The 15,339-nt window shown below is 43.7% G+C and overlaps 7 protein-coding genes across 7 annotated transcripts; 2 read left to right on the top strand and 5 right to left on the bottom strand.

The window, feature by feature from the left end:
- Positions 1-174: 174 nt before the first annotated feature.
- On the bottom strand, positions 175-1,015 carry O0I10_009281 (60S ribosomal protein L19-B; the record flags this gene model as incomplete). The annotated part of the gene is made up of 4 exons (XM_058489276.1): positions 175-623; positions 689-798; positions 855-947; positions 1,002-1,015. The coding sequence occupies 4 exons, from the start codon at positions 1,013-1,015 to the stop codon at positions 175-177; spliced, it is 666 nt and encodes a 221-aa protein (XP_058339987.1).
- Positions 1,016-2,208: 1,193 nt separating this feature from the next.
- On the bottom strand, positions 2,209-2,883 carry O0I10_009280 (uncharacterized protein; the record flags this gene model as incomplete). The annotated part of the gene is made up of 4 exons (XM_058489275.1): positions 2,209-2,398; positions 2,462-2,496; positions 2,555-2,670; positions 2,742-2,883. 4 exons carry the CDS (start codon positions 2,881-2,883, stop codon positions 2,209-2,211), a joined length of 483 nt encoding a protein of 160 aa, XP_058339986.1.
- Positions 2,884-3,105: 222 nt separating this feature from the next.
- O0I10_009279 (uncharacterized protein) lies at positions 3,106-4,467 on the bottom strand (the record flags this gene model as incomplete). Its single annotated transcript, XM_058489274.1, has 3 exons — positions 3,106-3,733; positions 3,803-3,901; positions 3,971-4,467. The coding sequence occupies 3 exons, from the start codon at positions 4,465-4,467 to the stop codon at positions 3,106-3,108; spliced, it is 1,224 nt and encodes a 407-aa protein (XP_058339985.1).
- Positions 4,468-5,533: 1,066 nt separating this feature from the next.
- O0I10_009278 (uncharacterized protein) lies at positions 5,534-7,349 on the top strand (the record flags this gene model as incomplete). The annotated part of the gene is made up of 7 exons (XM_058489273.1): positions 5,534-5,835; positions 5,914-6,117; positions 6,171-6,416; positions 6,480-6,857; positions 6,923-7,061; positions 7,127-7,252; positions 7,305-7,349. 7 exons carry the CDS (start codon positions 5,534-5,536, stop codon positions 7,347-7,349), a joined length of 1,440 nt encoding a protein of 479 aa, XP_058339984.1.
- A 1,204-nt stretch (positions 7,350-8,553) lies between these two features.
- On the top strand, positions 8,554-11,344 carry O0I10_009277 (uncharacterized protein; the record flags this gene model as incomplete). Its single annotated transcript, XM_058489272.1, has 7 exons — positions 8,554-8,753; positions 8,825-8,988; positions 9,063-9,178; positions 9,253-10,311; positions 10,369-10,587; positions 10,658-10,993; positions 11,063-11,344. 7 exons carry the CDS (start codon positions 8,554-8,556, stop codon positions 11,342-11,344), a joined length of 2,376 nt encoding a protein of 791 aa, XP_058339983.1.
- A 496-nt stretch (positions 11,345-11,840) lies between these two features.
- On the bottom strand, positions 11,841-12,478 carry O0I10_009276 (ribosomal protein L13; the record flags this gene model as incomplete). The annotated part of the gene is made up of 4 exons (XM_058489271.1): positions 11,841-11,993; positions 12,052-12,206; positions 12,272-12,395; positions 12,458-12,478. The coding sequence occupies 4 exons, from the start codon at positions 12,476-12,478 to the stop codon at positions 11,841-11,843; spliced, it is 453 nt and encodes a 150-aa protein (XP_058339982.1).
- Positions 12,479-12,800: 322 nt separating this feature from the next.
- O0I10_009275 (uncharacterized protein) lies at positions 12,801-14,738 on the bottom strand (the record flags this gene model as incomplete). The annotated part of the gene is made up of 8 exons (XM_058489270.1): positions 12,801-13,089; positions 13,147-13,408; positions 13,482-13,646; positions 13,714-13,827; positions 13,901-14,095; positions 14,170-14,320; positions 14,391-14,488; positions 14,645-14,738. 8 exons carry the CDS (start codon positions 14,736-14,738, stop codon positions 12,801-12,803), a joined length of 1,368 nt encoding a protein of 455 aa, XP_058339981.1.
- Between the last annotated feature and the right edge of the window lie 601 nt (positions 14,739-15,339).

The raw sequence follows: 15,339 nt of genomic DNA, 5'->3' as shown, positions 1-15,339 counted from the left end.
CTCTCTCTCTCCCAAAATCATCCTTCCACCAATCACTTGTTTGTTACCCAATAACATTCCCACTTTTGTATTCACCCCATTATAATGCGCACGAGCCACCACCTGATCACTTGTTTTGGTTTTCATCCAAAGCCGTCAGCTTTTTATATATTCAAATGTAAAAACTCGAACAATTTACTGTTCACCAGCAGCAGTCTTGGCTTCAGCACGTTGCTTGCGACGTTCACGGAGAGCCTTGTTCTTAGCACGGAGGACTTCAGCTTGTTCAGCGAGAGTCTTGGCTCTAAGCTTCTCGGCCTTGGCCTTGTGAATGTGTTCCATCAAGACACGCTTGTTCTTGAAACCGTTACCCTTGGCCTTGAGGTAGAGGGAGTGGTACAAGTGCTTGTCGATCTTGCCAGATTCACGATACTTGCGCAAAAGACGACGAAGAACACGCATGCGACGCATCCAGAGGACTTGTTGGGACATACGAGCATTGGCAGTACCCTTACGCTTACCAAGACCCATGTGACGACCAAGACGCTTAGCAGCAGCACGCTCACGGACACGGAAACGAGATTGGCTAATTTCGGGCTTGCGAATGATCAAACCATCCTTGACAAGCTTACGGATGTTGGCACCTGCATCATATAGGGTGTTGGTCATTGTACACTCTTCCATTTTCATATCGCGTATCCACACTTACGGGAGTTGGCGTTGGAGATCTCGTTGACTTCATTGGGATCAAGCCAAATCTTTCTCTTGCCGCAGTTGAGAACGGAAGCGGCCAAACGTTTCTGGTTACGCAGGTTGACCCTACAACAGAGAGAGAAAGATCCATATTCGTGTTATTAAAATGCTGATATAGATACTCGATAATAGATGCACAATCAAATGCTGCCGTTTTCAGGGCTCGTTCTCTTTGTCTGGGTCCACTGCTGCGGTTCTTTTTGTCATCAGGTCGACTGCCAAATGTCACCCATTACCGTCAACCAAAAAAGCAACAATGGACGTCATACATGTTGGAGCTCATTGAACAGTAGCCGCGTAGGTTGTGTTGTGGAAATGGGATAAAATGACAACTCACATGGCGTCAATACAGTCAGGAAAAGAGGAGGAAAAAACACCTTTACCCGAAGCCAATGATAAAATATTTTCTCAGCGTGACGTAGAAACAAGCCACTTCTTACACACTTTCCAACATACTCTTTGTCAGATAATCGACTCCATTGTCCGCAACAAACTCTGATCCATTGTAATAGTTTAGTAGATAGCCATTATCATTAAAGAAGTATTCATACTTGAAGCATCATACCTTGTCAATGATACTAAAAGCATCTATGTTGGTGGACCTTGTTACAATTTAATTTGATCCGTTGATGAGCTGCAGAGCACACACACATATACATGTATACACATTCATGCTCCCCCATCACACATGAGCATGTCACGTTTTGATTCAGAGCATGTCCTTTGTCACTTCCATAATTGCATGTTTATGCAGGAGCTTTTGATAAAAAAGACTCTGTGACACATCACACTTTCAGGGAAATGTTTGCAGCAGCAGCAGCAGCAGCAACAACAACAATAGAGTTTGTCACACAAAACTTTAGACTGATTTGTATGCCGCATTATTGTCAACTCTTCTGGTAAAAGTATTCACGCGATCCCTATAGAGTAGATAGGATGCATGGATACTGCAAGGACTCACATTGGATGAAGCACAACAGCAAGCAGGTGGTTTTGCAATAGAGGGGTGTGAGGAGAGATGCTCTAAATGCACTTGCATTATCCATCAACCACCATACAATGTGAGCCCATTTGTAGTAGTTAGGCATAAACGGTAACCATGGCAACATAACATTCATGTCACCATGGCGACCCAAAAAATTTATCTGAGTACCACGCCGAGCGCGTGCATGTATACACTAAAGCCAACTATAACGTGACCAAGGATTACATACGGCTCGTTCATGCCCATAGAGAGGATAAAAGATGGTGGGCTACTGGTTGCTATCATGAATAAGCCTAAAGGTATATAGACAAGTGATTTCTTCCATAATGCAATGCATCCGTCCTCTTCCAGTAAACCTCCCAATGTTAATTGATGATGCTAGCTTACTTTATTCATGCAATAGGATAAGCTATGAGAAGATGTAGAATGCAGTAGTAGATATGTACATATACGAATCAACGTTAAGATAAAGATAGAGGTGTGGATGGTATTCAAGAGAGATTGGCATTCCCATTTCCATTCTCCAATGGCAAACCTTCGCCCATATATTCCACAACATTGCTTTCCGTTTCATGAATCTTGACTTTGTATAACCGTGCGTTGGTGGAATGCCTGGCTGGATGATTACGGAAATGATGGTCGAAATTTAGCCAAACGAAGACAGCCAGATTCTCGGTTGTGCTAAATGACATTAAGGTAAGCACACGAACAAACCCTCCAATAGTAGGATGATCATTCATTTACCTTGGCCTTTTATAAAAGTACTCCACATCACAATCCTACATCATGGGATGTATGTTATTCATAAGCAAACCTACCCTGCAATATCATACGTACCAAATTCTTATGGTCAAGAACGTCCATGATAGACGACTTTATGCAGTCCTTGAGATCTGTTAGATTCATAACCATGCCAGTGTCGGGATTCACCTCGCCCTTGATGGTGATTTCCACTATGGGGATTGCAATACAAGTTAATGTTGGTAGCCATTGGGGATCGGGTGTATGCTGGAAGGAAAGGAACCTTTATAGTTATGGCCGTGAAAGTTTGGATGATTGCATTTTCCATAAAGTGCCTTGTTTTCATCATCTGTCAAGTGTGGAGAGTGTAATCGATGTGCAGCTGAAAATGAAGCTATGCGTGTCAGGTACGTTATGGGTGCCATGTTGGCGGCGGTGGTATAATAGAGAGGGAAGAACAACAACGAACAACGCTGCAGCAGCTGCAATATCCTGGTTTCAACCGCGTGCGAAAAACAATTGAATTCCAGCAACAACAACAACGACTCACGGTCAGCTATCCGGCAATGCCGAGCAGCGGGAAAACGAAATGAACTAAATGTTTGTTTTTTGGGTTCTAAATGTAATGGATGATTTTGTTTATTGACTTATGATTGTTGTTGTTGTTGAGCCTTAGCCTTCTTGCATGCAATCTTATGTCCTGCCTTATAATCGGTAACTTGACATTCACGGCTACAGTACCAGATACTCTTGCATCCACCACAGCAAAGCAAACCCTTGTCAGGTTGATCCTTCAAATGCTTGGCACCACAATTCGAGCAGTTGTCAGGGCTTGGAGCATAGGGCGAATTAAGGATACCAGCTTGGATGAGCTGCTCAATCTTGTTGTTGTATTGCTTAGCTGGCATAGCATTCACAATGATCTGACGAGCGTCCTCAGGGGTCTCATGGATTTGAATAGCTTGGCGCTTGATGTCACTCATACCAGTGTTGGTACCATACAACGACTTGAATCGTGCTTCAGCATCACGTGCCTTTTTATAATACTTGCGGGAGTCGGCCTTTTTGTTCTTTTCATTGAAGAGGATTGACAAGGAATAGAGCGAGTTGATATAGTCTGCGGTATCAGGATGGCCACGCTCAATGTATGCTCTGAATGACTTGATGGCATTCTCACGGTCCTTAAGGTTCATGTAGATCGATCCCTGAACACTGTATGCCACATTGAAACCAGGTTCCTTTTGCAAGCAGCGTTCCAAGTCCTTCAAACCAATTCTATTATTAAAGAAAAAGGTATTAGCTTCATGCTTTGTTTGCTTGAATCACCATGATAGATGTATGTACCTGAGTTTGCCAATGGAAAAGTAGCACGATGCACGAAGGAAATAGACGCGAGCGGGCAAGTCATCATAGCTATCGATGGCAAGGCTAAGGGTAGTCAAGCTATAAAACAAAAATCCTATATGAGTATCCATGACGATCTTCGTATGTAATCCCCATAGCAACCATTACCAGTGTTGATATTGTCGTCCAACCATGAGGATCCAAGCAGAGAATAACAAGCTTTGTTTGATGAAGAAACCTTCACGTTGCTCTTCGGGAATATTCTTCAACAAGACCTTTTCATATTGTTGACCAAGGATAAGCACACGCTCTGACATTGGTGCAGCCTTGTCATCCAGCATCCAGGCATCAACAAGAGTTTCGGCAGCGGTCTTGATGTCCTCCTCATACTGTGCCAGGGAATCGTCCTCCAAGGTACGTGGGATGGTCATGGCCAAGTCATAGCCCTTACGGAACATTTCCTTGGCTTTCTTATAACGCTTGACATCAGGATCCGAGGTCTCAGAGGACTTGCCACGCGCTTCCAACAGATCGTACGCAATGATGCGCTGGTTGCCTTCCAAGAAGCGATCCTTGTATTCCTCCTCTTCCTTCTCTCCTTGCTTTTCCACCTGCTTTTGGGGGATGTCTTCGGGACGAGCAACAGCAACTTCTTCTTGAGTCATAGTGGTGTAGTATAGTAGTATTTGAGTATATCAGAATAAATGGGAGGGGTAAAGGAAAGAAAGACGATGGTTGACCGTGAATATGGTGTGGGGCAAGACGACAGGGCCCTGGCCACCAATCATTGGTTGCCGTGGCATTGCGGACATTATTGTCACACAGGTTGTGAGGCACGTTCTCTACTTGTTGCTCTCTCCTTTGGTCAGCCACCACTTCTCCTGATGAACTCCTTCTTCATGATGTCTATGGTCCAATATAACGAGGGATGGAATATCGCTAATCCTTTTTGTGAATGGTGCCTGACCTAGTTTTGTGTCAAGAAGGCTGACATCAAAACACCCCATTATTGCCCAAACACGAGTTATTCCGATCCAACACCGCCGCTTGTAAGATGATGGGCCACATCTATATACTTCCCATCCTCTAAGATAGATAGAGTACCATGGTGTGGGTTTTGAGGGATGTACAACCTCTTGCTCTCATTATGAGCTTATACCACTTTGCTGCTTTTTATGCACTTGCTACCATCATCGAGATCCATGACAACATCAAACACCATCTTTGTATCCACATAGCAACAACCATCCTCATCGTACTGCCTGCATAAGACAAATACAAAGTCATCCTCATCCCGATCTTAAGCAACTTGTTGTAGTCGTTGTAAAACAAATATGGTTTCTATACATCCCAAATAGCATAAAGCCTAAATCATAAGGAGCTGTTTAAGAGTACCTTGAAGCAGTTCACCTTAACAACCATCATCATCAATACTTTGATGAATGCTTCGTCCAATGCAATTTTACTATTAACGCATTTGATTCATGCAAGCAGCTATTGTTAGGGTACAGGTATCCCATTGTAATAAAAAGACAAGCATTCAATTTGAATTATCTATCATAGCACTATCTCTTTTGTTCATCTTTGGTTGTCAAGAGATGATAGGGTGGGCAGCCATTGATGGCATGGCATCATCGGGGATTCCTTTGTGTGTGCTTCGTAGCTTTATTAGCGACATTTCAACGAAACCTAATTTATCTTGTTTTCTACCCATCCCTCTTCTTGCGAGTTATGCGTTTCTCGGCGGTGCTGTTAAGCATCCTGGTGTTGGTGCTCATCGTCGACAATGGCTGGGCTTTCCTTGTTGACTCCACATTCAGAAATACAAGACTCGTTCGCGTCATCGATCTTCGAGGCAACGTTGTACATCATGACATTGGCATTCGAGCCAGGAACATTGACAGCCAACCCATGAATGAATACCTCTTCACTGTATCGCCCGAGACGAATGAGAACATTGCTGATATCAAGGCATCCTTACTTGAAGAACCGAGAACAGCTTTGGCAGTCGAACCGGTGCTTGAACCAACAGCGTAAGGGAATCATGCCCTCTTCTTCTTGTGGATACCTTTTCCTCTCTCTCAACTCACGCATGCCATATCCATACATAGTGGCCCTGGATGGTACAAGGTTGTTTTCGATAAGCCAATCGAGCCGGATACGGAGATCCGCTTTGGTATCAAGATCGCCTACACGCATGTATTGGAGAACTTGCCCGCTTCCATTAAGCAACTTGGACGACAATACGTTTATTATTCAGAGAATATCTACGTCGACAATCCTTACTTTACCGATGAGATAAAGACAACATTGCAGTAAGTGGAGGTAGTATACTAGGTAGTAGGATTACTCATGGACAATGATATAGCCTGCCTGCAGCATCACGTGTGCTTTCGTATACCGGTGGTCCTCAAGTTGAGCGAATTGGTGACAAGATTGTGTATGGGCCTTACTTGTCGGTGACACCTGGATCATACAATCCATTCAGGATCCATTACGAGTATTCCAAGCCCTTATTGACTGTGACAGAGCTCCAACGTGATATTCAGGTGTCGCATTGGGCTTCGAATTTGGCTGTCGAGGAACATTACAAGCTGGAGCACAGCGGTGCAAGGTATACTACGAAGAGTGGGAAAAAACAAGCACAACACGTTATTGATATCACCCTTTTTTGTAGATTGGAAGAAGAATTCAGCCGCGCCATGTTTCAAAAGACGAGGATGGTCCATGATCAAACCAATGTGCTAAAGACATTGACTTTTGAATTGCCTGCAGCAGCACGAGATGTATATTATCGTGATGAAATTGGCAACGTTTCGACATCCCGCTTGAGTTATGGTCCCGATAAAGCCACGCTACAACTGTTTCCTCGTTACCCCTTGTATGGTGGTTGGATTTACACGTGGTTTCACGGATACAATGTTGACGCTACCCATTTTGTACGCTATTCATCCAAGTCGGGTCACTATCTATTGAATCTCAACTTTGTGGAGAATGTCCAAGACATGGTTATTGACAAAGCAGAGCTCCGGGTTGTGTTGCCTGAAGGTGCAAAGTAAGTGCTTGATCCATGTGATGATGGGGAAAAAAGGGAGAAAACATTGACAAGGATGTACGTAGGAACGTGCAAGTAGAAATGCCATTTGGTTACGACAACTTGGAACACGCCGTGCATTATACCAATTTCGATTCCACTGGCCGATACGTCGTAGTGATCCAAAAGCACAACGTGGTCCGTGAGCACCAGCAACCGATCCAGGTACGTTACAGTAAAATAAAAATCAAACATGGTTTCAGGGGTTGATATTTTTATGCTCGAATTAGATCACTTACGACTATCCTTCATCTCGTCTCCTGCAAAAGCCACTGGTAGCCTCTGCTGCGATATTCATCCTATTCTTGGCCAGCATTCTCTTTTCAAGGCTTAGTTTGTCGATCGAGACACCTGCTGTAAGTGCGTCTGTGTGCGATATGCATGGTTGGTTACCGGGTTATGTCATAGGCTCACATGTGTTATGTATCACAAATGCAGAAAAAGTCGCAATGAACATTGATCTTTCGCCATTGTACGTCCTTCTCCTCCATTATCTTACACCAATGCACCTTACACCCCTTAAATCGCACTTCCTTTTTCATATCAAATGTCGTATAAAGATATTACAAATTGGTATGCATGGTATAGACTATAATTATCTGCGCCACATCATAGTTACAATATCCTCCCTCACTCTCTTTGATATCGGCAATACGTTACCATGATGGATCAACATGCCGCTGACCGATGACAACGAGGTGCCACATAGTTGAATCCGAAAAGAATGTGAATGACACCTGCACCTGGTAAGGGGCATGATGTGTGTGTGTGTCTAAGAAGAAGGAGCCCAATTGGCATGTGCTAAACAAGGGGAAAGCATATCCTTTTCCACTCCATGGATACGGTTTTTTCTTTGCTGTCTTCATCTCCGAGTAATATCATGTTGAATCATAAAGAATGGGTCATTCTCGAGCCCCTATAATGATTGCATCACCATATTCTATCGCAGCTATTACGTGCTTCAATTGGTGTAAAGAATGACAACAAATGATCTAGGCCACGCGTGTTGTTGAAACACGCAGGTAATGCAATAATTAGGGATGGAGAAAAAAAAAGACATGATTATAAAATGGGGGTTTCTGTGAGTGTGCAAGAGCGCGTGTATGAGTGTGTGAGTGAGTGTGTGTGTGTGTGCGTGTATGTGGATGAGCAAAGGAGAAAAAAAAAGTGCTCTCTTTAACCCCTTTCTTCGGTGCCGGAAATGGAAAGCATGGTCCTTTTGTTTGCCCCTGCAGCATGATGACAGTATAGCCCGTTTTGACTTTGCTCTTTGTTTCATAGCCAAAACATGGCGATCGAAAAGGCTACAGCAAATCACTCACCTGTACTTGCAGTATATGCAGCCCGTCTTGACTTGCTTGTAAATTGGATTGGTCCTTTATTTTTCATCTTTCCTCTTTGCCCTCCAATCACCCCCTTCTTCACTCCACTCCCCATATTCCCCTTTTTTGCTCCTCTCACTTTTTTTTCTTCCTCAAGTCTTTTGCTCCTTATCACATTTCCTCTCTTTTTTCCCTTCATTCACTTTACACACACACACACACACATACGTACACACGTTTGATTATTCACTGTCTTTTCTTTTCTCTTTTGTTTTTTATATCTTGTATCTTTATACTTGACTCTCCTCCCCACTTCTTTCTTTTGCAATACCGACATGGAGAAACAAGCGTCTTTGTTTGATACCAACTACAACGTACATCCACTCCACGAAAGCCATCACCCATTGCGTCGACCTTCACCATCATCATCCGAAAGCTGTAGCTTGTCATCCACACCAGGACCTACCAACCAGGACGAGGCTGGCCTCTGTTCTGTATTTGACAAGCTCAAAGTGGATGATTTTGGAGAACGAAGGTAAGATACCTTAAATCAGTCAAGTGCAGCAAATCATGGCCCTAATGTCAATGTCGCATGATTTGTCATAGAAACTCATCACCAGGCCCCAAACATAATGATTTGGTCAACAAGGCAGTGCATCGATCAATGAGCGTAGACGTGGGAGTTCCTAGACATACAACAGCAACATCAGGCAGCTTACTTGCCAAGAACCATCTTTTATTTGATGGTGGAGGTGGAGATAGTGCAAGAGGTAAAAGGGTAAAAAAAGGGTGCTATATGCAAATGCATATACTAAATGAGAGTGTGCAACTGCAATGTGATTAGATATGCATCCTTTCTCTCCTCAAATGCCACCACGCAATGATGCTGCTTATCTCCGCAACAGCAGCAGATACACTGATTCAAATGAAAAACTTCCTTCCATTGTGGGTCAAGGATTGGTAAGCTATATACATAAACCCTTTCTTGCATATACGATCATGACAACTAAAGGAAGAAAAAAATTCTATAATAGTTTCCTTCGCCCTCTCCTCTTGATCTCAGCTCTTCTTTGCGACGTCATTCAGCAGCACGACAAAACCGTAGTGTGGAGTCATTGAGAACATGGGCACAGTATCTCGAGAATGAAGTACCTACACCAGCAGCTTTTTATGGAGGAGGACAACAACAACAGCAACAACCACCAAGACGTTTTTCATATGGATGTTGGCCACCCGCCACCAATGCACAGGCCGCTGCAGCTGCAGCTGCAGCCGCCGCTGCCGCTGAAGGAGGTGGTAATGGTAATGGTGCCTACTTACCTGCAGCAGCTGTACCGCCCAATATGAAATACAAAAACAGTCGTTTGACCACCTCACATTCGTATTCGGATTTACATGGTGCCGCCTTGAGAGCTGCTATGGCTGCTCAACAACAACAGCAACAACAACATCACCACCCAGTTGATCTAATGTTGGACATGGATGCCTATGACATGCCGACTTCTTTGGATATGCCAATGTATCCTTATCACCAATATTCCATGTTGCACAATTTAGCTGGTGCCGGTGGTGCTAATGGTGGTGCACATCCATTATCAAAGCGTCCATCGCATCATGATCTTGCAGCTGCAGCTGCTCAACATTCACCTTCATCTTCAAGACCAGCAAGTCGTCGAGGCACATGTACACCAGACCATGCATCAGCTACAGCAGCCATGGCAGCCTTGAACAATTCAGCCATGAATGAATCCACCAACCGTTTTGCAGGTGCCAAGCTTGAAGACTTTGTGGGTAAAATGTACGATTTATGCAAGGATCAAAATGGATGCCGCTTTTTGCAAAAGAAGCTTGAGGAGCCTGATAATACACGCCATTTGTGCATGATCTTTGATGAAGTCCAACCCCATTTTCGTGAATTGATGGTGGAGCCTTTTGGCAACTATCTTTGTCAAAAGCTCATTGAACATTGCAATGATGCCCAACGGGATCTTCTTGTCGAGACCGTGGCTCCCGAATTGCTAAAGATTTCTCTCAACATGCATGGCACACGTGCTGTTCAACGCCTCATTGAATTCTTGTCCACACCTCAACAGGTACATTACATCCATCCTTTTATTCAATACACAATGCTAATTGAGTAATGTACATAGATCCAAGCAGTGATTCAAGCGCTTGATCCAAACGTGGTCACTTTGATCAAGGATTTGAATGGCAACCATGTTATCCAAAAATGTCTTCATCGCTTGTCGGCTGAGCACAAGCAATTTGTATACGATGCTGTGAGTGAGAACTGTATCCAAGTAGCAACCCATCGTCATGGTTGCTGTGTGTTACAACGTTGCATTGATTATGCATCGGATGATCAAAAGGTAAAAGATAGCGACAATGCTGCACCTTTTCAAGACAATGGCTTGCTAATACCTGTATCCTTGTCAACAGAACCAACTTGTCAAAGTAATTACATGGCATGCGTTGCCTTTGGTGCAAGATCCATTCGGCAACTATGTTGTTCAATACGTGCTTGATCTTGGAGATATCCATTACACTGATACCCTTATTCGCTGTTTCTTGGAAAATGTATGCGATCTCAGCGTTCAAAAGTTCAGCTCCAATGTGATTGAAAAATGCATTCGTGTGGCCGAACCAGAAACACGTCGCTTGCTAGTAGCCGAGTTGATGAGTGAATCGAATGTTGAAAAGTTGATCCGAGACTCGTTCGCCAACTATGTCATTCAAACATGCCTTGAATATGCTGACCAAGATCAACGTCTACAGGCAAGTGTATACAATGGTGATGATGATTGTTGATGTTCTCTTGGATTAACATGATCTACCTTTTTTTAGTTGGTGGAATTGATTCGCCCTCTACTCCCTTCCATTCGAAGCACACCTTATGGCAAGCGTATCCATAGCAAAATCCAACGTGAACAACAACAGCATCAACCACAACGTCGCATCCGACAGCATCAGAGCTTGGGATCTCTTCGTTTTAATGCAAGCAGTAACACTGGACCAGGGAATAGCCCATTGTATCAGGGACCTACCACACCAACAACCATCCCTACAGACGCACCTTTTGGATTGCCATTGATTGGCAATAATGATCCGCTCTATCCATATCCTTAATACCCCCACCCCACCCATCATCCTCATCATCATCTTCATCCTATGTGCGTCCTTGAAAAACTAATCATGTTGTACCACCATTCATTTCCCTTCGAAAGGTCGAACAAGGATGGTTGGCTTGTCGATAACTGCATTCTTCTTTTTTCGTTCCATTCGCTAATCGTATCTCTTTCTCTCTCTCTCTCTGTTGTTGTTGTTTCTCCTTGTTTTTCTCTCCCTCTCTCTCTCTCTCTCTCTCTCTCTCTCTCTTCTTTCTTTCCCACACACGCACACACGCACGCCCATCTTGTAGCTAAACGCACTACTAAACGTTCCCTTTTCCTTTTTCCTTTCAACAATGATGTTCTTTTGGCATGTTCAACTAGTGTTGTATTCTTTTTTTGTGTGTCAATGGGGGGCTTTTAGGCGAATAGATGGTGTCGAAATGTATGTGTGTGTGTGTGTATATATGCGAGGTTGCGTTGAGTGGTGCTGTACAAAAGGAATGGAATTCGGTCTATTGTTGTTGTTGTTGCTGATCCAAGCCATGACGTTTGATAATGTTTTCCTTGTAAGGATGATCCTCGCCTTCAAAGATATGGAGACGAGCCAGTCGATCGTCGCGTAATCGGTTCTTTGGCAACATACCAGACACTGCCTTGCGGATAGCCTATCGATGCTATTTAGTATCCATGACGACCGATCTCTCTCTCTCCTTTAAAACATACCGCAGTAGGATCCTTAGCCTTCAAGTCATTGTATGTGATTTCCTTGAGACCACCAGGATAACCAGTATGGTGTCGGTACAACTTTTGCTCAGCCTTGCGACCTGATACAAGGACGTCCTTGGCATTGATCACCACAACATAGTCACCACAATCAGCTATTATCAGATCCGCATCGTTAGCTCATCGTGTCAATGGAGAAGAAAGAAAGCTACAAGCTTACAAGCAGGATCGTAAATGGGCTTATGCTTTCCCATAAGAGTGGTAGCAATGTTGGTGGCCATGCGACCCATGACTCGTTGACGAGCGTCTACGACATGCCATACTCGAGCGTATGCAAGGGCGGTCTACAATATGAATACAAAACGTCAACATGGACAAGGTGTGTTGCAATGGTGTCGTTATTTACGTTGCCAATAGCTTGCGACATATTGTTGTTGTTCGGTGGAGAAAACGGTTGTCAAATTTGCTTTGCTCCTGGTTTATAAATCCTCACTTTTTTATCCTCAGCATCCATTCCCCTCTCTCTCTCTCTCTCCCTCAACATCTCTTTTTGTCTCTTTGTACAAGGCGTATACGCTTCTTTTTTACTTGAAATAAAAGAAAGAATTCACAATCTACAAACATCCAGCACCTTGTTAGATCCCACTTGTATGTAATCCATCTATCTTACACACTTACTCACTAATAAAAAGAGAGAGGACAATGTGAGACATTTGAACAACCCAATGAAAGGAAAAGTAAAAGCATACTTACGTAAAGATGAATAGATTGTTGGTGGCGGCCACCGCAATAGAGTTCTCATTTGGATGCCAGGAAGCATGAAGGATTTTCTTGTTAAAGTCCACAGCATCGGTATCATCCCTACGACCACCCCTGGTCATGCCATTCCTATTTCCTCCTCCCAGTGCTAGTTTGTTCTTGGCCGATCCCAGACGCTTGGCTTTGAATGCGCTCTTGTCGGCCTGCAAGTTGACTTCGGCAAGTGTGTCACGATTGTAAATGTGCAGATTGTTGCTATAGGAACCAGTCATCATGTGCCTGTAGTAAAGGAGTCAATAAACATACATACACATAATGTAATGCAATACCACTTACGATCCATCTCCACTGAATGTGCATTCAAATTTGTCGAATATGCAGTCATTCTCATACAAGTCGCAGAGCTTGTTTCGTAAATGATCATGGATATTGATAGTGGTGACAGGCTTGTTTTCCATGTTGATATCCCATAACTTTAGTGTGAGGTAATCGCGTGAAAGAATATAACGACCATCCCGGCTAAACTTGACATCGGATATAGAAGAGATGATTTCTGAAAAGAATGACCGGCTGTTGGGGTCTTCTGGTGCCTCAAACACTGTAAACAGAGGGAGATCATGAGCTTGTTTGCATAGTGTTTAGGCTATCATGTGCGTGTGTGTGGTATTTACCTTTGGCACGTTGGTCGCACAATGCACTTTCACGCATATCGGCCATCTTGATTGTCCCCTTGCTGCTGCTGTACATGAAAAGATTACATTGCAATGGATGGAATTCGGCAGCCGTGATCACTTCGGTCAGCTCCTCCATATTGGCAGGCTTGATATCGACAATGTCTACATAAAAGAAAGGTTTTCATTAAAACCAAGACCATGATATCAAGGTATATATATACAAACTCACTGAAGCTTTGGTCCGATATATCAAGATTCCATAGATTGATCCTAAGATCATCCGCTGAAATGTAAGTTTCACCATCCGAGTTGACAGAGATCGAGTTGATGTGGTATGCGTGTGCTAAAAGTAATAGTTAAAAGAGAAGATGTATCCCCTTTCCCCTTTTGTGTATCCTTCTCGTCCTCCTCCTTACCATTTGCATAGATCCTTCGAGGTACAGCGGCAATAATGGTATCGTGGACCACAAGCTTGGGTAATGTCAATTGCTTGGTGGGCTTGAAAGGCTTGGCGACAGGTGCACTTAGAGGTCCATAGTTCTCACCGAGGTTGGTCTCGTGAACGATCTTTAGATTTCTTTCAAAGACCTTCCACAATTTGATTGTCTTGTCTATAACGTGTGGTGTAAATCCAAATGATCTTCAAAAGGAGTGAGGGGTGGTGGGGGAAGGATGTACGACGTACCGTTGGTTGAGAGTAAAAAGTGAGCAGCATTCGTACGCTTGCACCATTTGATTTTGTTGATCTTTTCCTCGATCTCCAAGCTCTTCAAATAGTCAAACTCGGGTTCATGCGATTGAAACTCGGTATGAAATCGATATTCGCATCCTTTTTTCTGCCATTGCATTTATAAGTATCCACGTGGATATCTTTTTTTCTCTTTGAACATCCCCCCTTAAACTTACGCTTTCGTTTCTCTCAAAAAGAACGACTCGACCACCCTTGTCGCCGGTCGCAAGATAGTTGCCAGTGTGATCAAATTCAACCGCGGAAATGATATCGGCTAAAAAGAACACCACGTATGAGTGTACACTGCGTATATCATAGATACATGTCTCTTTTTAATCATCCCAAGCAATAAACCGATACACGCGTCATGGGTGTATATGCATAAAAGGTCCTCTCTCTCCCCACACCCCAAAGGTAACAAGTCGACTACCTTCTGTGATATTATCGGATTCTCCCTTATCGCCGAAACACTGAGCAAACTTCCACTTGCTGTCGGTGTCACTTGTTCCTGCGGCAGCTTGCATAATTCAAAATGTGGGATTGGAAACGAGAAAGAGAGGGGTCGTGCGTGTGTATGCGTATGTGCGTGAGTTGGCAATCAACGATTTGTGTGTTGTGTGTGTTGTCTTTGAAGAGTTTGTTAAGAGCTGTAGCAGAGATGCAAACAATCAACGAGAACGTTAACAAGAAAAAGAAGCGCCACGCGACGGCAGACAAAAAAAAAGTGAAAAGAAAAAAGGAGAAGCAAGTGATATGAGTGGGTGTGCGTGTGTATGTGTGTGAGTATGAGTGTATGTGATATGTGTGAGTGTGAGTGTGTGTGTGTGCGTGCAGTGTAGGTGACGTCTACTGCAGTAAGAACGCAATCGATGTTTTACGCCCTATCCCTTAAGCCTATTGCAGCGTGTGGCCCCCCTCCCTCTCTCGGAGTCAAAAGTAGTTACCAAACATACACACACCGGTGGTTCTTGTCACATGCAATACGTCAGCTAATCATGCATCATGCTGCTGCTATAGTGATTTCATATCCATCATCATTAGTTGATGAGAGTCATTCTGCTGATAACAAGCATCTCTATTCCCCCTCCCCCTCATCCCCCCAACCTTCAGCCATCACCACTCTTA

The sequence above is a fragment of the Lichtheimia ornata genome (assembly GCF_029851405.1).
Source record: "Lichtheimia ornata isolate CBS 291.66 chromosome Unknown scaffold00053, whole genome shotgun sequence".
Taxonomy (NCBI): domain Eukaryota; kingdom Fungi; phylum Mucoromycota; class Mucoromycetes; order Mucorales; family Lichtheimiaceae; genus Lichtheimia; species Lichtheimia ornata.
The sequence above is the reverse complement of the archived record's forward strand: the minus strand, read 5'-3'. Positions and strand labels throughout refer to the sequence as shown.